General features: G+C 42.8%; 1 protein-coding gene across 2 annotated transcripts in view; it reads right to left on the bottom strand.

The window, feature by feature from the left end:
• The window catches only part of kcnh2b (potassium voltage-gated channel, subfamily H (eag-related), member 2b), a 113,347-nt gene that overhangs the window by 22,882 nt on the left and 67,371 nt on the right, over positions 1 to 23,094 (bottom strand). For both annotated transcript variants that reach the window (XM_063484343.1, XM_063484344.1), the window contains 6 exons: positions 6,885 to 7,064; positions 6,243 to 6,340; positions 5,902 to 6,040; positions 3,017 to 3,171; positions 1,460 to 1,554; positions 752 to 892 (listed from right to left, as the gene is read on the bottom strand). In XM_063484343.1, coding sequence (XP_063340413.1) covers positions 752 to 892; positions 1,460 to 1,554; positions 3,017 to 3,171; positions 5,902 to 6,040; positions 6,243 to 6,340; positions 6,885 to 7,064 — 808 coding nt within the window. The remainder of the gene's footprint in view (positions 1 to 751; positions 893 to 1,459; positions 1,555 to 3,016; positions 3,172 to 5,901; positions 6,041 to 6,242; positions 6,341 to 6,884; positions 7,065 to 23,094) is intronic.

Below are 23,094 nucleotides of genomic sequence, written 5' to 3'. Positions count from 1 at the left end.
TCTACATCAACCACTGAAAAACGCTGTGTGTAAAGTGTGTATTCAAATGTCTGCATGTGTGTGTGTCAGAGTGAACGCGACCCATCTCTGGCTTTAAATTTTGCAGTGGTCATTGTGATTTCATAGCACACATCCTACAGAAGACTGTCCTTAAATAATGGACATTTTACAAGCCTCGGGTCATTTTCCAGCCAAGGAAGTGCCAAACTGTGTGGAGGAGGAACGCAGCCCCCAATAATAAAAAAGAAACAAAGTGACCTTCTTCATCAGCTACGAGTGTTTCATTTAGTCCCTCTTTACTTTGGTTATACAAACCTGAACAGGATTTGTAGCTGCTGCATGGAAACACACAATCAGTAGGGTTGTATATACAAGTGTTTGCATATTTAGCTACATTCAAATGTTATTAAGAGTAAATTATCAAGACTAGACTCATTCTGCTTGTTATTCTGGGATTTGGTTTCATTAAAAAATCCAATCACGCTCACTACTTTCAAAGTAAAATAACAGAACCAGGAAGCACTCCAGACTTCTTTCTCTATAATGACGCAGGGTGAGGGCTTCCTCGTCTCTGATGTCGGTGAAATACACTTTTTAAAAATAGACTGCCCTATGAATGCTACTTCTGCTGTCGTAGGTTTGTTACCGATTAATAGCAATGAACTACATTTTATTAGTGGTGTTCATATTTGTTCCAAATTTCCTTTATTCTGGTCTAAAGGCTTTAAACAGCTACTTGTACATGACTTACATCCGATGAGCATGACGCAGATGGAGAAGATCTTCTCAGAGTTGGTGTTGGGGGACACGTTTCCGAATCCCACGCTGGTCAGACTGCTGAAGGTGAAGTACAGCGCTGTCACATACTTGTCTTTGATGGAAGGTCCTGAACCTGGTGTGGAGAGGTTACAAATCATCTGGAGGTCAACTCTTTTATTTTCTGTTCTTTCCTGGTGACATGGTCCAGGAAGCTGACACTGGAACCTAAACTAATACTCACATGATATTCATTTAGCAGAATGTAACAGGAGGACTGAGTTATTATTGGTCATTTGCACAGAACTGAGCTCCCATTACAGGTAAGATCATCAGAATCAGAACACTTTATTAATCCCTGAGGAAATGATGTGGGTTTCAGTTGCTCCAAGACAGTAACAGTAACAGACTGTGGTGGGCGTGGTCTGCAGTGCCGCTGCAGAGGAGGTGGACGCACCTGAGCGGCATCCGCAATCACACCTCGCCGGCTTAAAGTCTGTGCTCGCACCACTGTCGATGTGTGTGGCTGCGGCGGGGTGCTGTGCACAGTCATTGGGTCTGCTGTGGTATGTTTACACACACTAAACTATTTCAATAATGCAATATGTTACAGAGTTTACAAATTTAAGAAACAACACTAATTTTACACTAAGATTACTCGTGTGCCACCAGTTTATTTATTATATTATGTGATTATTAGTACCTGGTATGGAACCATTGAAGTGTTTCCCTAACTGGTCGCCCAGAGTGTGGAGCCAGCCGATTGAACCGTTCCGCTCTACGCTACCGATTGCATACCTGGTAAAAAATAAACAGCATTACAAAATGTGACGATACAGCATGACAACATTCACTTTACTTTTGTATCAGTTTCATACAGCAGAGATGAAAAATGAGAGTGCTGTGGTTGGAGTATACAATTGATAAATATTCATCTTCTAATGTGAAAAACTCAAAATTGCAGTGCACTTTCCCTCAGTGGTTGCTGCTAATCTGACACCTGCTCTGCTGGCAATGATCATTTTGGAAGATGCCGATGTTGTGCTGGTTGATGTGGCTGTTTGGGCTAATTAGGAGCCAGGTGCACCTGATTAATGGATCATCAGAAAGTGCAGCGGCCTTTATAACTGCGGTCGTTTCGGCGCACTCACATGTGTGTTAACACGAGCTGCATTTCAGACTCCACAGGCCTCACATTCAAGGTGAGCTGTGCAGAGTGTGGATCCAAACAGGATGGGCAATAGATGGTGAAAAGTAAAGTTGAGCATCTATTACAGAACTGGGGAAAGTAACTCGCAGTTCAGAAACAAACACACAAAAGCCACGAGGGCTCACTGTGGAAACACAGGAGAGCACAGGCACATGGGACAGAGTCCCGTCAAAGCTTTCTATCTCACACGACTGTAGTTTAAGTTATTCAAAACAAATGCTAATTATCCAAAAGTCAGCCCTGTAACTTGCACTGGTGCCAGTTTGCTGCTGAAAGTGAGAAGGTACTCTCTTAGCAAACACTGTCTTGCTTCCTGAGAAAGTGTGGACTGAAAGCCAGCTCTGCAGTGAAGATCCACAACACAAATCTGCTCAGGAACGTACCACGTGGGCATAGAAGAGCTCCAAATATCATCTTGGAGCAAGTTTCATTTCATTTACTGTGACAGCAAACATTATATTCCATGCCAAACTGAAAAAATGCACCCAAAGTGTGTGCAGAGGTTGGTTAGTCTGGAGGAGGAAGCATCATGGTGCAGCAGGAATCAGCTACACAGCTCGTCAGCACGCTGCTGCCTTCCTGCCATCACCTTTCAATCAACCAGCAATTTTTTATGCAAGACAAGCTCTGACAGATCATTGAGGACACAGCTATGACTAAAACAAAAACCCACTACAGCTGCCAAACTGTGGAGCAGATGGGGGAGAAGCAGAACAAGATCAAACCAGTGCAATGTGAGGAATCGGTAGCATCCTGCAGAGAAAAGGCTCTGTTGGCTTTTAAAAGCTGTTACCATCCGTAATCACGTCTAAACATCTACTCAACTGCACTCTAATTTGATCACTGCACTTTTACAATAGAAATATTTTGTTGTATGACTTTTATATCAGTCGTAGAATACCAGTTCCATACTCACAGCCCATCCTTCAAATTTTGCATGAATTTTGCATCAGGGTCATCAATAGGAGGAAAAAAGTATCTCTGCTGTATGGATTCTGCACTCACAGACAGTTTGAATCTTATGTGAATCATCAGTTTATGGCGTTGTACCAGATGCAGGCCAGCCAGTGAGCGATGAGGGCGAAGGTGCACATGAGAAGAAAGAGGACAGCCGCACCGTACTCTGAGTAGCGATCCAGTTTTCGGGCTACACGAACCAACCGTAGGAGACGAGCAGTCTTCAGCAGACCAATCAGAGTGGTGGTCTGATGGGCGTGGGTGAGATAGAGGAAAGTGGAGATAAGGCATCGTTAAACATGGCAGAAAGCAAAGTCGCTTGGCTCTGATATCTCCTCACAGCACTCCCACCTGCTGTCATCCTGTCACACACACACACACACACACACACACACACACACACACACACACACACACACACACACACACACACACACACACACACAGGTGATGTAACTCTGGTCTTTTCCTGATGTGATTCAGTGTTGAGGAGGTGGTAAAATCCTGACTCCATTCATTTCTGTGGGCCTCTCTTCTCTCTGCTTCAGCTGGCTCCTTCGTGTCCACACAACAAATAAATAACAGGACGATTACTGCGCTGGCTGAGTGCCTGGTCCTCTGCTGTGTGTGTGTGTGTGTGTGTGTGTGTGTGCTAACAGTAAATAATAGTTGTCTGTTGAGGAAAGTCTCCACTTTCTTGGCTCAGTGGCTTCTTCTGGGCAGCATCAGTGGAGCGAGCCCACGTGAAGCTTTCCCCATGAACGTTGGGAAGTCCCGCCTTCATTCATTTTATCTTGAAGGGTGCTTTAATTGCTATGCATTAGTTCTATTATTTAAAATGCTGCTCAATATTTATAGTTACCTCCAGCTGAGTTTTTGTGTGGAGTGATTCGATCACCTTAAGCCTCAGTGTTTTATATCCTCGGTGTGTGGGAAGTATCCTCAGGGAAGCTTCGGCATGTTACAGCGCAACTCACTTACTCCTTCCTTTAACTCCCACTTCTTTCTCCAGACACCCACCTCCCACTTCTTTGAATATCAAACCAACACCACCATCACTTCAATCTTCAATCATCCACTAAACCGCACAACTTAATTACCCACTGAGCCAGACGGAAATACACTACTCTGCATGTTTCTGTATTAGAGCTGCAAACCTTTTGTTACTGACAAAAGTGACACATCATTCATTTTGTGCATGAGAAGCGCTGTGCAGCATTAGTGTAAAGTTTTCTGTTTCTGCCAACGAGTGAGTGAGACCTGGATTTTTACCAGAGGCTCTGAGATCCAGTGACAGACAGAATCAGGAAGAATCAGAGCTCAGCATTAAACGATTATGTCACGGTGAATCAAGCATCTGGAACGTTTAGTGCAAACTAGAGATCAGTCAATTGTGAGGATAACTTTTCTCAGCTTTCCTCTTACAGTGGAAGTACGACGTTTTTGAGCAGCTGGTTAAAAGAAATCATCAAATCCCCAACCCCCGGCTATGGACCGGTCCGTGAGTCGTTTGGTGCCGGGCTGCGAGAATTGAGGCTCGGGTGTGAAATCTATGGTATTCAGGGTTTTTAATCATAATTTTTTTTGTCGTTTTTATCATTAACTCGGTTTCCCTGGGTCTTTTCCATGTCTTATGAATAAATCTTCTCTTTTTTTGGTACCAGTACTGGTATTTATCCGCGACACCTTAAAGGCCGGGCCGTGAAAATATTGTCGGACATAAACGGGTCCTGGAGCAAAACAGGCTGGGGACTGCTGCTCTACAGGACTTAATGAAAAGTGGAGAGACTTTGATGTAAAAGCAAGAACACATTTACTGCTGGTGGTACAAAAAAAACTAAGTAATTACCGCTTTACTAATAACAACAAAATATCCTCATCCGAAATCTGAGGAGGAAGTCCATGCTGGAACTTCAAACAGTCTACAGCGTGTGAATTTTCTTTCCAGCAAACTTCCATCACCAATATTGAAGAAACAATAATGTTAAACACAAGAGAGCGCGTTGTGTTTGCACTCCTGCTTCATACATGACCTAAAAACATCCCTCAGTGATGTTTTTAATACAGCAGAATGCACACTGCAACTCAAAGAAATGTAGGCCACTCGTGGGCACTTTGCCTTGTAACTGCAGTGTACCAGCGACAGTCTCTGATTCACAGACTGCAACGGTTTCATATCTAACACACCTTATGGCTCAGCTTGAGTAAAAATAGCATAGAAACCTCCTTGTGGTTGCCTGGTGATTTCTTTTTGTTCACATTTGGAGATTTAGGTCAAGTAGCTACGGCAACCAGCGCACCAACGATGACGGTCGGACTCAGACTGACTGCTTCATGTGTGTTTTGTCTGTCACGCAGCGTGATCGATGACCTGTTCTCTCCCCTGACACTGGAGCAGTAATCTGCGTGTTGGATCCTCTGCACAAACACAACGCGCTCTTTGGTAACGTGGACTGAGCGCCGGTCGTCGGAGCGAGTAAAGTTATGAGCGAGAGGGTGAGCTGGGGCTTGATCTCGATGTAACTGAGCTATAGCGTGAAAGCAGTGACGTCATTAAAAAAAAGTATATCATTTTGATGAGCTCAGAGGAGTTTTAGGGTCTCGTGCACACTGCGCTGATCTAAGACATGTTTTGTTTTGATGCTCGGTCATGGCTGACTACAAATCGACTTCCCTACGGAGACAATTAAATTATGAAGCCAAAACGAATCCACCTCTCCCTCTCTTCTTATTTCCTGTTCCCCATCCCTCCACCTTTTTTTTAATCTTTCTGCGTGTTATCTTCACTTTATTGCATTACATAAAAACACTGGCAGAGATGGCAGACAAGATGTCAATGCACCATTCGTCTCTTCTCCATTTTCCCCCTCCCCTCCATCTCACTACCACTTGTCTCGTTCTCTTCCTCCCACCCTGCCTCATAACTTCACTGCAGCGTACAAACAGGCAGCTATCTCTCCCCCTCCGTCGTGACATACCTCCTCTCCATTGCGGTAGATGAGCAGGTCAAAGGGAATAGCAGCCACCATGTCGATGAGGAACCAGCCTTTGAAATAGTGGACAGCTATACGCACCGGGTGGCTCACCACTTCGTCATTAGAGTTTACGTATGTTGTCCTGAGAGGAACAGAGAGGATTATGTGAATACTGCAGACAGTAATAGTTGTTACTGCAGTTTCTTCTTTTACAACCAGCTCTATTTAGAATAATGTGCATAGATGAGAAACTTTTTTTCACATTTCTACTTAACAGCACCAAATTTGACTACAGGCTCTTCTGTGATTGTTGCTGTAATGATGAGTACCGCTACAGTTCAGACCTGAAGTTGATGAGGATGTCAATAATAAACATGATGTCCACTATGAGGTCCACCACATTGAGAGGAGAGCAGGAGTAAATGCAACCGTGCGTGTCTTCCTACGAGGAGAAGAGAGGAGAGGAAAAACAAGTAAGAAGGGACTAATATAGTGTATTTTAAGTTAAAAATAAATTCAACACATCTTTCAAATGGATTAGGATGAAGGGTCATTTACATATGCATGGAGACAAAACATGAAACAGTGACAAAGTTTGGTGATTTGGAACTTAATTCAGCTGGCAGCAGGCTGATTAAAGAGGAACTTGTTCCAACTCCATGTTTTTGTTTTTGTAGAGCAGGCCACTAGAGCAAAATAATCCTAATTTATCTCATACTGAAACTTTGTGCAGCCCCTCAGTCCATCGACAGACAGCTGTTTCAGCTCCCTTCGCCTCCCTTTATGCAAACTTCTCCTTGGCTCCAGGTTGGTGGAGCTTCTGTGCTACTGTACAGCTACAGCTGCTACAGAGGCAAGACTAGTGAAACTGAGCATTTGCACATTCGCTGATCTTTATTATTTAAAGCTAATGTCATCTTTAATGTGAACATCACTTTAAGACAAAAACTAAGGTGCACTTTAATGATTCTTAGATGAGAACCCACGTGATCGCTGAGGAGGAATGCGGCTGAGTAGGGAGTCAGGATGGCGGTGTAGATGACCAGCAGCAGGATGAGCCAGTCCCACACCGCCTTGAAGGGGCTGTAGTGCAACACCGTCCACTTGTGGATGCGAGGAGCCTGCAGCTTGTACTCCGGCAACACATCTGCACCCAGAGACAGCACCTGTGTCGGGAGAGGAAGACAGAGAGGGAGTGATCACACACTGAATACTTGAACACACAGAACATGGAAGAGACAAGAGGAAGAAGAAAGGGCATTTGTGTGCATGTGTGTGTGAAGGGCTGAGAAAGTAGGGAAAGAGGAGGGAAAGTAAAGAAATAAAAGTACGTGCACACACGTGCACACACCCCGAGCATATACACAGTCACAGAAACAGAGCCAACCCATAGAAGATGATGAGAACTGCTCTGATGACTCTTTTCCAGGCCGCCCTCCCAGGCAGCCTGTTTCCATTACACACGTTTATAATTGTGCAATGCAAAGATATGTGCACAGAAATCCATGTAGCAAGCTCACACACATAGTCCAAAGCTATCACATTTCTCTGTGGCACTGACACAAATGCTTCGACACACGAGCACCGTGTGACACGGAGTCACGTAGAAGCACAACACTCCAAACACACACAGATCCTTTTCCTCTCTCATCCCTGTCTCACACAAAAGCACTCCAAGGATGGATTCTCAGGAGTTATGGTGCACTTCTAAGTAGCTTTACTTGCAGTAATGTATTCAATCGCCTGGGCTGCATTCTGCCTGGAAGAGAGCAGGAATGAATCAGTATGAAGAGGCATTAAAACAGCCTGCCTGTGTCTCTGCCTAATAGAATCACACAGTGAACAGCAGTGCTGAAAGCAGGGGCACGAAAACAGTCGGGCCTGACTTTTGGAGCTGTGTAGTGTAGCCACACAGACACCTGCAACGATCAGCATTAGGTTGGTTGGCTTGACAACCGATGCTTTGATCTTTTATATAAATCACTTTTAGATAAATTCAAAGTGTGATCAAAAAGCTCAGCACCTGTAAAAAGCATGCCCGATGTAAAACTGGCCACTATTCCTGCGAGGCTGGCCCTTTGTGAACTGTTAGTGTTCCAGTCCTTCTGCTACGTTTGGATCGCTCCCATTCTGACCACTTGTGCCTGCACAATTCTGGATTTGAATTCACATATAAGAGTGGAAACATAAACTTCTTTGCCAAACTGACCTATTTTTCATGTGGTGGTTCTACACTGGTGCCAAGAGCTAGGTCTCTAGCTACAACTCATTGACTGGAAAGCACCACAGTGTCCAAGACCGAAGACGGCAAATCAGTTGCTGATGTCTTTTGAAGCTCAGATTCATAAACCAGGCTCTTAATTTGAAAGTGATGGCTGAGCCTCTACCTGTTCCTCGCCTGTTTTGTTATGCTGGATTTGATGTCTCTCTGCATTAGCAAAGCTTTTGCTGCTAACATGTTAAAGGAGTCATTCAAAACCTTTCCACACTGCACACCATTTACTCTACAACACACATATTGGACAAAATAGTCAGTAAAAGAAAACAAAGCAGTTAAAATGAAAACTCACTGAAGCTCGTCTGCTTGCTAAAGGCTAGCTCCGTTTCCTCGCAAATCACAGATCACAGCTAATCTCACAGAGTGAAAGCAGAGACAGTGGCAGTTTGTCTAGCGCGCTAATTTTGCCATCAGTCTTGCAAGACTAGAGATTCATCCACAGTGCACATGCTTCACCAGAAAAAGGAGCTGGTCTCTCAGATTAATAAACTACAGCCACACACACAAGCGTTCTTCTAGAGACAATAGCCAGCTGTGGGCACAAGATGGCTTTGATATGAAGTACAGATGCAAACAGGTGAGGAGATTTATTACAAAATGCAGGAGAGACATTGCTTTCACTTTAATTTATGTCTATCTTTTGGGCAAGCAAGGCAAGCACTGCTTGCCACTAAATCGTCAGTGTTTTTTCTGCATTTGAATAAAACACTGTAATCGATATGAAATAGGTAATATATTATACATTGTTTGCTTCACCCTCCCATGGCTGTATAACATATTTTGCTCTAGCTGGCTCTATTAGGCAGTGAAGTGTGGCTGTTTAGTAGAAGCCTCTATTTCATGAACTGTTTGTAATTTTTGTCCAAAATGTAATACTTATAAGTTCTAACAGGTGTGGGTTCATACTGTGAACATCGATCCATGAATACGTGCGAGTCATTCATTACTGCATTATTACATGAGAACGTCGTAGTAGTGGGTTGTAGCTTTTAAACCCATCATTACTGCAACAGGGCAACTGTTCTGGTAGAAACATTGTATACAGATAAAATGGTAACAAGAAAGTAAAAACAAAATTATTCTCATAAATAAGAGTAAGGCAAACCAAATGTGAAGAAATAAAGCAAAATAAAAAATAGTACAGTCTGCTCTTTTACCTCCTCTCACCTCTTCATTTTCTCCCAGTGCTCCACTGAGCTTTCATTACTCTTCTACACTCAGTGTTCCTGTTTCCTCCTGGCCTCCTGCTGACCTGTTAAATCTTTCGACTTTTCTAATTTCATCTTTTTGTCCCTGTCCTCTATCCAGCAATCCTTGCTCCACCTTTCCACTTCCTTTTCTTCTTCCCCAGCAGGCCAGTTACATTTCACACATTTGTCCTGTAAACTATTACCGCTCATCCTGCCTGGACCTTTCTTTCTTCTCTGGTTCAAATTTCTGGCTTTTCATTCCTGTACACATTCTCTCGTCCTCAAGAGCCTCGAGACAGCTTCCTCTTTCATGTTTCCTTCATACAGTTCAGGATTTCCAAATAACTTTCGACTTCAATTAAGTTAGTGGTTTTACCCTCACTAACTGACTTGAAACGTTTGTACACTAGGTTTGGAAAAAAGGTTTTGGCATATGCCAAATTTTCCGCACTATAAGGCGCACATAAAATCTACAGTGCGCCTTATAGTCAGGTGCGTCTTATGTATGAATTCTGGTTGTGCTTACTGACCTCGAACCGATTTTATGTGGTAAAAATCAAAAATCTGTCAAAAATCTTTTAGTGCAACTTTGGTAAGCTACGAAGCCGCACTGCTTGATGGATTGTCGGAGCATTACGGCTACCGTAGTCAGGAGCCTCGCAGAGTAATCTGGGTCCCAAACTCCATCATCTTCAGGACCCAAAGTCAAACGAACACTGCAGCATCACTGAGAGTTAAAAACTGTCTAAATTCTTTCATCTTTAATAAAATGATCAGCGTTGCTGCTTTACCAGGTGTAACAATTAAGTTTAACATCCAGGCATCCATGAAAACAGAATTTATTAAATTTAACAGAGTTAGAAGTTAGCAGGAAGTTAGCGGAAGTTAGCTCGTTAGCTTCCACCTAAACATGATATAGCATGTTCTGACTGAGAGATTTCTGAAATAATTAAAACGTACAGCTCTGCTATCACTTCCAACATAAATGAAGACAGAAAACTAAACAGCAGTGACGTTTGTAGGGTTACTGAAGTTGAGCTAGCTGGTATATAACGATGTGCTACGCGATCGCTAGCGACACAGCTATGTTAGCATAGCATAAACACAGTGAAGCCGGAGGATGAATGCTGATGCTGTAAACGGACCAAACTTCAGTCAGGAGAACAACTGAGATAATCCATCCACAATACGAGGTTAGTCATTAATATACTGCAACAACATGGGAATAGAGCAGCTGCAGAGAATTCAGCATTAATGAATCAATGGTACGGAAGTGGAGGAAGCAAGAAGAATGAGTTGAGTAAAGTTTGACTTATCTGACTGTTTTGTTTCGCGCCTTATAATCCGGTGCGCCTTATGGTCCGAAAAATACGGTAGTAATATACAGCATGTATATAGTGTCAGTGTGTATTCACTGATGTGAAGCCTCATCCCAGATCGAGTTTCAATAGTTTTAGTGCAACAAATATAGTCTGAAGCGTAAGTCAGGAAAAAGACTGAGTGGGATAGAAACATACACCTATGCTGTGTTTGTCTGAGTTCTCGTGATGCAGGGATGGAAAGGTGCCCTTAATATATGAATGAAATTATATTTATTAAAGTATTTTTATGGCAGTGTTACTCATGTGGAATAGTGGCAGAAAAACCCCTTTAAGACTGTGCGTTGCCCTTTTTCTCATAAGATCACCTACAGAGTGCATTTTCGATTCCAGAATGGGCGTAATTATCACCATAAATCATTTCTGAATCCTGACCTGCCCACATATGCACTTGTGTGAGCGGGCACAAACACTGCTGAATAATGCACCCACACCCACACACCCCTAGAGTTCAGTCGAGTGCCTCCCACAGCTGTGTGTCGCCTCTTGGAGTATCTTGAGGGATATTTTTAGCCATCTGTGTGAAACTGAAAAACACTGCCATGAGGACTGTTAAAAGTGCAGATGTCAAGACACATTTAAGTGCAGTTAGGGCAAAGTTGTATTTGAGGACAGCACCGGAGGGAGGAGTCTTAAAGCAACGAGGGGAGCAGTTTACAGAGCTGTCCGCCTGTGCTACCGAGACGATATGTTTTTCTCACTTCACCCACAGCATGCTGTTTGTTCCCGACGTCGATCTAGTTGATCGGTGTAGCAGAGGCCAGCAGCATTGGAGAAAGTCATCCTTGCTAATATTTATCCCTGAAACTGACGGGATTTGTGTCGACTGCTTCTGACACACTGCATTTGGGGTTGACTGTGCTATATTTTCTTACTTAACTGATTGACTTGAAACTACAGACAAAATTAACTAGCTTAGACGTTAAGAGGCAAGTCGAATACAGGTGACGTGCTGACAATACAAGACTCAAAGTGAAGCTCAAGCCAGAGCTCGGGCTGTCCAGTAGACTGCTTCAGTGTCAGCTCTGCTTTATTTGACACTGTGTGCTTTAGAGTGACAAGACAGGGCAAGAGATGACAAGACATAAATCAAGTTTAAAACCCAAAATGTCACATATCTGGTGTGCACCTGCTAAACCATCAAGGCTGTCACATTGTCTTTACCTTCTGCAAAGTCACGTTTCAACACAATGACAGGATACCAGAGGGCTAGTCTGCTCTTATTCATAGATTTATAAAGCAACAACTGCCTCTGAAGAAAAATTAGAAGAAAGTCGTGTGGAGACAGAACGATAAGGACCACGCGAAATGAGAAGAAACCCAATGCTTGACCTTCTTCGTGGTTTGCTCTCAAGAAATGATCAAAGGTAACAATGTAAAGAAAAGGGAGCCCGCCTATGAAGCCGTGCACAGCGCCAAGGACTGTGAAGGTGATGACTCACCTTTTTACAGGCAGCAAAGTTTAAATAGCACACTCTCACACCTACACCTGAGAGGTGTTCAGTACAGCTGCAGCCATAAAAAAAGCTGATGACTGAACAGCGATGACACTTCCATCATTAATCAATCAAATCTTCTATCGGTGCAGAAGACTGAGCCACAGGCACCGGCACACACAGAGGTATGTGCTCAGTGCTTTGTGCAACTGGTTGATGGATTAAAAGGTAAGTGGCTGGAAAGTCAAAGAATATCTCAACAACTTGCTTACACTATATTTCACATTTCCTTATCTCTTGCAACCAAAGTCATGGTGTCACTTGAAACAGTGGAGATGGTGACGTCCTCTCTATTTTACAGAATAACAGTTTAGTTTTAATAGGTGGTGCAAGTTGCTTTTAACTCAGAAGAACTTTGTTTGTTCTTGAACCGGACGGCCCAATAGCGCCCTTCACTCCCGCTCTCTGAAGTCGCGCTGTTACTTTTATCAATCTTGACACCGCGCCTCCCGAAAACTTTGTGGGGTCTCAGAGGGGAGCAAACAAAGGGGAAGTGCACAACATCAACGGCTGATGACAGCCAAAGGCAGTCAGGCAGCACGCAGCATCCATCTGCTTGGTAGGGGTGCTGATGGCTTTGGAAGGCTTTCATTTCTCACATTGCGTGAGATTTATTTGGCACGTGCGCCTGTGTAGATGGGCGTAAACTTGAAAAAAAAAGGACACTAACAATTAGAAAATAAAAAACCTCAAGCACAAGCCAGCAGACAAAGAAAAATAAACTCTTGTGAGCTCAGTTATAAGGATATTTGTAGCTAGACATTAATTAAAGTCTTTTCAATTGACTCTTTGCTCCAATTTAGACTGGTGAGTTTGGAGGGAATTTTCAATCAACTCAAGTCTGCTGTATCAGAAAAAATTGCAAAAGTTATGTTAGCTTCGTTGCCATTTAGGAACTCAAAGTAACTGCCTCAGTATGGATACACACTTTGGATCCATATGATTACAACAACATTTCAAAGACTTAAAAAGTCGCTATGAGAGACCGGCTCACTTTGTGTTTACACAAGCACATCCATCGTGACCTGCTCAGTAGGTAGATGCTGGTCTGACTGCTGCGTTAGTCTTGACATTAAAAAACAACAACAAAAAACCCAGTTATTATGAAAAAAATACATCAAAAGAAAATTTGTATTTTTAATATCTGCTACTTAAAAAATGCCAGTGTGCAACAGTCCACTCTGGGTGGAATACGTTTGTGCGCACACGTGTGTGTGTGTGTGTGTGTGTGTGTGTGTGTGTGTGTGTGTGTGTGTGTGTGTGTGTATTCTGCTGCCCCCGGACAATGTGTGAGGTTACACCACCGTTCCAATAATCTTGAGATGTGTTTTGGAGAAAGAAACAAAGAGATGAAGGGAATAGGAAAAAAGAGGAATAACCTACAAGAGTGAGAGAGAGAGCGAGGCTGTGATAGTGGGACCAAGTGAGAAAGACAGGGAAGGTTAGAGGAACATGGCCAGGAGGGATGAATACACAGAAAGAAATAGCTGAAAAGTCAAAAAAATGATTAAAGACTGACAAAGTGAGCGGCAGTGACAGAGCCTGACAGGGGACAGTCTGCATGGCACACAGCCACAACTGTCATTTCTATTATAAAAATTGTTAGTGCATGTCCATAAACTGGAACATTTGGATCTGCATGGCAGTTTAGTCATGCTCTGCTAACTTAAGGGGTGCGCACAGAGGAAGAGACTAGCAGCGATGTGACGATGATAAAAAAACCCCAGTGACAACATAAAGTGAGGTGGGACTGAGTTAAACCAGCAAGCGATTAAAGCACCTGCGAAAGGCAGAGAAGTAAATGAAAAAGTTGCCTTTTTCTCAAGCTGAGAGTCTCTGCCTGTGACCAGCTGTCAGCTGCAGGCCCACGTAGTAAGTGAACTGTTGTAAACATGTATCTGTATATCCAACAGGATCGTTCTGCTTCCAGATTTAACTTCTTATAAGCATGTTTGTCAGTGTCTTCTAAAGTAACTACAGAGGATTCTGATCTGTTACTGATCTGATCACTCTGATCTTCAGCTAAGATTTGGTTAAAGATCAGAACATGTGATGTTGTGTAAGTCATTAAAAGATGGATATTGCATATGTTCAGTGTTGGGTTACAGTAACACATTCAAAATTAACATGTTACTGTAATCACACTCGTTTTTTCAGTAATACATTATGTGTTTCCATGTGTCACAAAGGTTCTTCAGTTCTCTTTTTTCGTGTGCAGGTAGGAGGACATTACTTTTATCATTACTGCATGAAAGGAAAAGAGCGCAATGGTAAAGTGCAAACTGCATCCAGGACGGAAACAACTGCGTTATACTGCTAACACAACTTTGACTGTGAGCCAGCATCTGCACAGGCAGCATGCTAACACAAAGCTAGCCAAGAAGCCAGAATGAACTTGATCTTCAACAGGTAATAAAGGCAGTGATGAACAGTCAGTTTCCACCTGTGCATGTCTCTACAGTAGAATCAGTGTTGCAATGGCTTTAAAGTTATTAATGTATCGACATGGACCCTCAGTGTCAGACTGCGTTCACTCTTCTAATACTTTTTTGTTTGCTTTAATGTCAGTTTGTTGCTAACTCATTGGCCAAAACCTAATCTTTAAAAAAAATCCAAAAATGACATCAGACCACAATATCGTCCAATCCAATTCTTCAAGTGTCTGCAGCTGCGATGCTTCCAAAACCTCTGCAAACATGGTCAATATGTCGTGACAAGAAACTGGTCAATATTTTATACAGTCAAACACTGCTGCTCATCCATGCCCATACTCGGCATTAGAAAAGAGGCCGTTCAAATGACACAGGCAGAAGCACATTAAAATTTCACAGCGTTCATTTTCTACTGTAAACAGAAGAGCCAGTGAACCACGAGCACCGAGGCAAGCACTAGCTCATCGGCTTGACACCCGTTTAATAATGCAGAATCAAATCATGTCTGTTTGGTAAAGGTGTATTTGTGCACATAGCTCCTGTTGGGTGGCTGACTCCCTCTGCTGAACTGCACACCAATGAGACGCACACACGTCCTTTCTACCAGCAACCGGCTGAGATTTCATCCGGAGCTCAACAAAAACATTTCGATTCACCGACTGTCGAAGTGCAACGATGCAGCTCACTCCTGGAGGTTAGAGATACATGGGGTGCTAATGCATCACATCATCGCTACATATACATAGTCTAACAAAAGTCCAACCAAAACCAAATTATTAAAATTAGATACAGCACAAATATGGGAACACGCCACTCAGATAGTGAATGATCTGCAGTTTGTATCCTGTGACACGTAAAGAGAGCCTGGCTTTTAATGTGTTTATCACAAAACAAATTCCAAAGGCAGCAGTCTGTAATCTTGGCAGACTTAAGGTACTAAAAGATCCAAAGTATAGAAAGAAACACACAAAACACCCATATACACATTTAAACACTAAGTTTACTTCATCGCCCCTCTCTCCCCCGTTCCCCTGAGCCGGAGTCAAATCCCATCCTAACCTTTTCTCTGCCTTATTCCAACACTTACGTTTCAAATTAAGGGCTGGAGGACTTTCTTTTTCATTTACAGCATCAGCTTGTGCACACATAACCACATAAGGTTCTGACACTGGCTCGAAGCTTTTATCTTTCACCAAAAGACCAGTGTGATATTATTAGCTTCAGCCTGCTGATAAGTTCAGTCGGTGGACAGAGTCGCCTTTTCACGCAGAACACTCACTGCTGTTTGGACAAGACAGCGTGAAAGCTCTATTGTAGTGAAATATAAATGAACACATGTATTTTAGAGCTAAAACACAGTGTTGGACTGTTAACTTTAGTGCTGTCACATCCAAAGACATGTAGCAGCTTGTAAAACGCACAAGAACAACTCTCACTGAAAGGTTGTTACGTTCAAAGAAGAACAAACGAGTGCATCTGCAAGAAAAAGTAACTCATGTAAACGACTAACTGATAAAGTCTTCTTCAAGTAACTCCTGTGTCATGTGTGTAAAGGAGTAAAAAACAAATAACTGTTAAATGAAATAAATGTAACTGTAATCAGTCACAGTTACTGAGAAAATAAAGTAAATTTAAATGTAGAATACAGGATTCACTCTGTTGCTTTGCAGTCTTCTGGTATATTTCCTGACAACTGCAACAAATAACAACGAGCAGTAGCTACATCAACACAGACTCATGCATGCGGGCAAAATGCACTCCGATACTGAGCATTGAATTCAATTTGTTCTCCTGTCTTAATCTATTCTGGCTATTGTCTGCCTGTTAAATAAAAGCTCCAGGCAACCTGAGTCTATCATCCCTGCAACCAGCTGACCAAGACAAGAACCTCTTTCTTTGCTGGAAATCCAACAGTCTGATAATTATCTTGTGACACTGTAAAACAGTCAAAACATGAGTGCATAGAGGAAAGCTTGTTTATCTGCAGAGAAAATACGGATAAAATATTCAAATGCTCAAAGAAAAATCTAAAATGTCTGTAGCAGATAGAAGACGCTCCAATAGAAAAGTCATTAAGAGTAATACATTATATCATTTATGTCATTTATGAATGAAGTAAGTTAAATAGTTGAGTTCAAAACCTCGAAACATTTTAAAAGGATAAGAAATACGTTTAAAATGAACCTTTCTAAACGTGGATATACTGTATGTAAGGATCCAGTGAGACTGTCTCCTCTAAAATGTCATTAAATGACCAGAACTGTAGGTCATTTGATTTTGCATGCTGTGTGCACCTTTGGGAACCACTGACATCATGAAGCACTCACAGTTTGATCTTCTATTTTATTCATTTAATAAAATGTAAGGATGCATCAACATTTTGCTTGCAAAGTCTCGCATTCTTGCAGACTGTTACTTGCAGCTGTGATGAACAATTTGAATCATTCCCTGATTTGATGACTCACTAATCGTTCAAGACTCCTCAGGATGTTTGTATTCAGTGTGCATATACATATCAAAAGAAAAAAAGCAGGAAGTACTGTCAAATGTGAAAACAGCGATTGCTGGAATATTTCATCAGTGGTGGGGATAGTGTTACCAGTGTGTCAGAATAACACTGGAGCACTGAAAACACCTTACTGGTGAAGTTATTTCACACTGAACAACTGACCACATGACACATACACCAATCAGGTTATGACCGCTGACAGGTGAAGTGAATAATACTGATTAACTCTTCACCGTGGCAGCTGTTAGTGGGTGGGATATATCGGGGAGCGAGTGAACATTCTGTCCTCAGAGTTGAGTGTTAGGAACAGGAAAAATGGGCAAGTCTGAGGATTTCAGTGAGTTTGACACGGGCCATGTTGCGATGGCTAGAAGACGACAGGCCCCGTGATGCTTGTGGGGAACAAAGCCTGGATGGTGTGGTCCAGTCCAGCAGACAGGCTACTGTAGCTCAGATTGCTGAAAAGGTTAATCATGGTTCTGCTAGGAAGATGTCAGAGCAAATTTATTACAGTTGGCTAGCTGCAGACCGGTCAGGGTGTCCATGATGACCCCTGTCCACTGCAGAAAGCACCAACAGTAGGCTCGTGAGCATCAGAACTGGACCACAGAGCAATGGAAGAAGGAGCCCTGGTCTTATTTCAGACCAAGCCATTGCTCACCAGGAGAACCTCTGACACCAGAATGCACTATGGGAAGAAGGCAAGGTGGAGAAGGCAGTGTGATGCTTTGGACAATGTCCTGCTGGGAAACCTTGGTTCCTGCCATCTAAACATTGTTGCAGACCATGTACACCCTCTCATGGAAACAGTATTCCCTGATGGCTGTGGCCTTTTCCAGCAAGATCATTTACCCTAAATGCAAAACATGATTCAGGAATGGTTTGAGGAGCACAAATTTGAGGTGCTGACTCCAAATTCCCCAGATGTCAGTCCAACCGAGCATCTGTGGAATGTGCTGGACAAACAGCTCCGATCCATGGAGACCCCTCCTCACAACTTACAGGATTTAAAGGATCTGTTGCTAACGTCTTGGTGCAGATACTACTGCAGGGGTCTCGCTCAGGGCCATGGCCTCCAACATGATGTTAGGTGGTCATAATGTTATGCCTTATCAGCGTATGTCATGTTTGTCATGTTGTATCTGTGCAATCAAAAAGGGCTACCACCATGGATGAGTGTCTCATCAGACGTCTATAATAAGGAAACCTTGGATTATTCCATCCATTTAACACATACCATCTATCTAAGCAACCTGCATGTGTGTATTAGGTGTGCATATATATATTTATACCCATATAGTGTGAGTATGGATTTGAATGGGTATGAGGGCATCTGTGCGTGTTTGATATCTGCCTGCTGACAGGGTTGGCTTCCTTCTTGACCTTTTTCTCTCCAGCTCTGACATTTCCCATTAAGACATAACAAAGGAGTAGATTTCTTCAGCCTCAATCTTTCTCCCTCCCTTCTTCCTCCTCCTCTTTCTAACTGCAGCCTTTTGCAACAAAATTCATCAATACCATCAGCTCTTAGGTTTGTTGCTGCCTCTCCCTCGGATGTCTTTGTTTCTCCCTCTCTCTCTCCCCCGTATCTCCTTCATCGTCTCATTTTTGTCTCTCTTTTTACCCTTTGTCTTGATCTTTCTCAGCCTCCCTTCCTGCCTCCCCTTCTATCCGTCTTTAGCTCCCTCTGCCTTAGAAGGGACTTGAAATATAAATGCTGCAATGAAACAGCCACACAAGCAACTGCTGTGGGGCTGCTGACATATGCTCTGCACACACACAAATGCACAAGGCTTTAGTGTTAATCTACGACACAAGGAGACTTCAGAGTGTACTCTGAGCTTAGGTTTTTAATCTCTCGACTGTGTGTGTGTGTCTGTTTGAGAATATGCTTTTATCTACAGCTATTGAAACTACAGATATGGGGGTGGGGGTGTCCAGAAACTGCAGTTCGACAAGAACCCATGCCATGAGGGGATTTAGTCGGTGTTGAGGAAAGCAGAAATCCACAAGAGACACCCCACCTCCCCTCCAAACCCCCACCGCCTTCTGGGAGACATTGTTGCCATATTAGCCAGGTTTGCAGAAATTCAAAATAATAAATAAACAAATGGCAAGCTTGATATTCTGTTCACAAAAGACTAAATATCCAACAGTGACTGCAGCGCACACGTTGTGCAGTACTGATGAGTCTTCATGTGCCTTTAAAGGGAGCTGCATGTGATCTGAGGATGCCAGCTAGCATTAGATTCAAACTATGCAATCAGGCCACTCGAACAAAAGATGGTAGTGCATGAAGCCACAACAGCACATGCACATACTGGAAGACCTGTGCTATATTCTATGTAAGGTATATACATCTATTACAAAGCATATTATAGGACATCATCTTTGGACATCATATGCTCTTCTGTTTACATTTTACTATTGAAAGTTTTGCGTATTCTCAGAAATATAAATCCAAATACAACAATTATAGATGGAGAAAGAGCTTGGGTGGAGGTGGGCTGCACAGTGGTTAAAGAGGCCCAGCATACCCTGCATGAGATGTGTCAAACGGACGGGTGTCAGCTGATGTGGGCTGGCTGAGGGATCCTTGAACTGACACTATGCAGAATTTTTCATGCTTGCTGGTAGTTTGATTAATCAGCAGTGTGATTCAGCGAGGCCTCCTTTACCTTTCATCCTGGCCTTCTCCAGTATGTGTGCAAGAAGCATTTGATTTGTGTCTGTAATGGCTGCAGAGGAAACCTCGATGGGCAAACTTCTTCAAATACATGTTCCTGCACTTACCCGGAGAAAGAAAGGTTACATATCAAAATGTGAGTTGTATACTTGTATGACTTTCTTGCACACTTCTCATGTCGGCAGTAGAAAGGGACACACAGCTAAAGTTCAATGTTCAAGCAAAGTGATAACAATAACAAAACACTTATCTATTTTTTCAGTCTTTGGGATTACTCTGAACTCTGTGAATCTGGCTCAGTGACCTTGACACGTCACCTCTGTGCCGACATAACTGAGATACTTATAACCACACAATTAAAAAAAGTCAGTATCAAATGTCCAGTTTTCTTTACACTTATTGTTGCTGCTCTTTTCTGTTCCCTGCTTGTAGGGTACTTTAGAGAATATACACTACAGAACATAGCGCCTGCTGGATTATGAGACACTGACTTTAAAGTGACCTTGTTTGCCATCATCCCACCAAGAGGTCAAAGAGATGCACAGGCCAGATAACAAAGTTTCGGTCCTCTGCTCTCCATGGATGGATGGGCTCGCTGTCTATATCAGCGCTGCTCGACCCAGCACTTATGTGTTGGAGGACCACAACTGTTTTGCATATGCACAGCTATCACACTGAGTCACCGAGTATGTGTGAAGACCCGAGCTCACATGTTCACAGCAAAAAGATCACCCGTTCACGCATGGCAACACACACACACACAGAAATCGGCGCGTGTGAGGGTGCTTGCGTGGACGCAGTCGTGTTATGGGTGTTTACTGTTTACACTGTGAGAGTGTACACTGTAGTCTGCTGTAGTATCAAGAGAGAAAACGGATCACCTGTGACGTAATTTTCAGTACGAGCAGCTGCATTAAGGCACGTTTGGTCCTGTGGGATCGGTACAAGGATCGTCCCTTTGTCTCACAGCCCATTACTTCACTAATCAGTACTCTAATTCATAGATTATTGTCCAAGTCACTGATATTCCAGAAACACCTTCAAACACAGATTCACATATTTATCCAGCACACAGTGTGGATGCATGAATACATGTACATGTGACGGGGAAAACCTATGTGGCTTCTGAAAGACTACAGACCAGCAAGTGATGCACTGCTATGTATGATTAATGCTTTAAACTGAATAAAGCAGGTGGGGAAATATTTTGAGCTACATTAAAATCTGCTTATCTAATTTTCTGCCTGTGTGGTTTTTGTAAAACAGCACTGTTAGAGTAGCAGACACGTGGATGTGTCTCACACGCTGTTACTGAAGCTGAATCGAGTTCTTTGTATGGGTCCGATATACAGTCTGGATGCTTTCATCTTAACAAGTAGCATAGCAAATAAAGCAGCGAATGACAATTTGTGCATCCTTAATAAGTCATCGCACAGCTCTATGAGCTGTTCAACCATCTGTTTGTGAGTGGCAGCCAATCAGAAGAAAGTGATGGCAGTCTTAAAGGCACAGGAGTTAAACCTGCTGGTCTGATATCGGGACTGAACTGTGGCTGCACAGTGGCCCAGTATAAGATCATTGAACCAGAATAAAAACAGTCCGGGGCTTTGGTCCTACATCCTGAGTTTTGGACTTTCAGGTTCTATTTCTTGTTGAATATTTACTTTTGGTTGGTTTATTGCTTATAGTATTTTAGAATGATGTTGATGTTGTTTCTGTTTGCAGGGACTGTTTCACTGTATCCCTAGCTTCTCTGTGTTTCCTGTCTCTGTGCTTGGTGTTCTTTGCTAGTTACTTTGCTTGTTTTATTCACCCAACTCTTTATATTGAGTTCTGCTTCCTGTATCCTGATTTGTTCCTGGCGTGTTTCCTCCTAGTCTTGTCTTGTTGTCTGCCCTTGTCTTTTATTGTGTTGTCCCTCTCAGCTGTGTGTTCTCCTGCTCTGCGTGACTCCTGGACTTCTGGATGTTTGGATTCCCCGGTGTTTAGAAATTAGTTTATTATTTAGTAAAATCAGCATTAAAAGCTCATTTTATGTCTGCAACCGCCTGCTGCACAGCTAAAGCTGACATACAGAGCTGTAAATGAGCAAAACAGGTCCCCTCTAAATAAAGAGGACTTGACCTAAGTGACTGACACTGATACTGATGATTCTTCTAATAAGTCCAGGCCTACTCTTGACCTGACATTTTAGCTGTTTCCAAGTTGCATCAATGTAAAGCACAGGCAACCTCCCAAAGCTTAAATAAGCCAAACTGTTATAATGCAATGTCCTGTTGCTCTAACTAATTAACTAACTAACTCTAATTTTGATATATTAACATCAGGATAATGAACTCTACTGTATTTATCATTGGTCTGACTGCTTTTAATTTATCCAGGGAACATAAACGGTACTTTTGGCGAGCTGTGAACATCGATCTTAAACTAAGCAGGTCTGTGTGGCGGCAGTTAGTTTAACAAAATCACGAGCTGGTGTGCTTTGAATGTGGCAGCGGGATGAGTCATCTTAGTGTTGAGAAATCTACTTCACAGTTTCAGAACTACTTTTTGACACCAGTTTCAGCGAACAGAGAATGTTTTCATATTTCATATTTCACACACACACCAATCAACCACAACATTAGACTCGGTGACGACGACGACATATTAAGCAAACTGCCGTGTTGTGTTGATGTTCGATATACTGCATCTTTTGACACAGACCAACTAATGTTTACCAGTGTACCCAGGATAAATATTACTCTATGCTGGGATCACATTTTAAGAGAGAGAGCAGGGTGGAGGAAACGCAGCAAATGACCTGGGGCGGATTCAAACCTCGGCATCTCGTCCTGTCATCAGCTCACAGAGACAAACCTGCTGGTGTGATCAATCATCTTGAAGGTAGCTGAGCAAAACCCCGGGCAGAGCCCCCCACACCCCAAAAACAAAAGAGTAGAATATCAGTTTACAAACTGAAATATTCAAATGATTCTTCCTCGTGGGAAATTGGTGCATTTCCTCATCCCAGCGATGCCCAGAAACACTTCCTTCCTCCTCCTCTCCTCTGCCATCCTCTTCCTCTCACTTCTCACCAGAAAATTCATCTCCCTCACCGTTGGGTGACAGGAGTGGGGTGCACATTAAGCCTTCTCAGAAGGTTTCTTAATCCCAGCCAAGCTGAGCCATGCTGAGCCGAGCCAACAAAAACACACAGAGGAGATATGAGTGTGATTTTTTTTTC

This window comes from Pelmatolapia mariae, linkage group LG9 (genome assembly GCF_036321145.2).
Source record: "Pelmatolapia mariae isolate MD_Pm_ZW linkage group LG9, Pm_UMD_F_2, whole genome shotgun sequence".
Classification (NCBI taxonomy): Eukaryota; Metazoa; Chordata; class Actinopteri; order Cichliformes; family Cichlidae; genus Pelmatolapia; species Pelmatolapia mariae.
The sequence above is the reverse complement of the archived record's forward strand: the minus strand, read 5'-3'. Positions and strand labels throughout refer to the sequence as shown.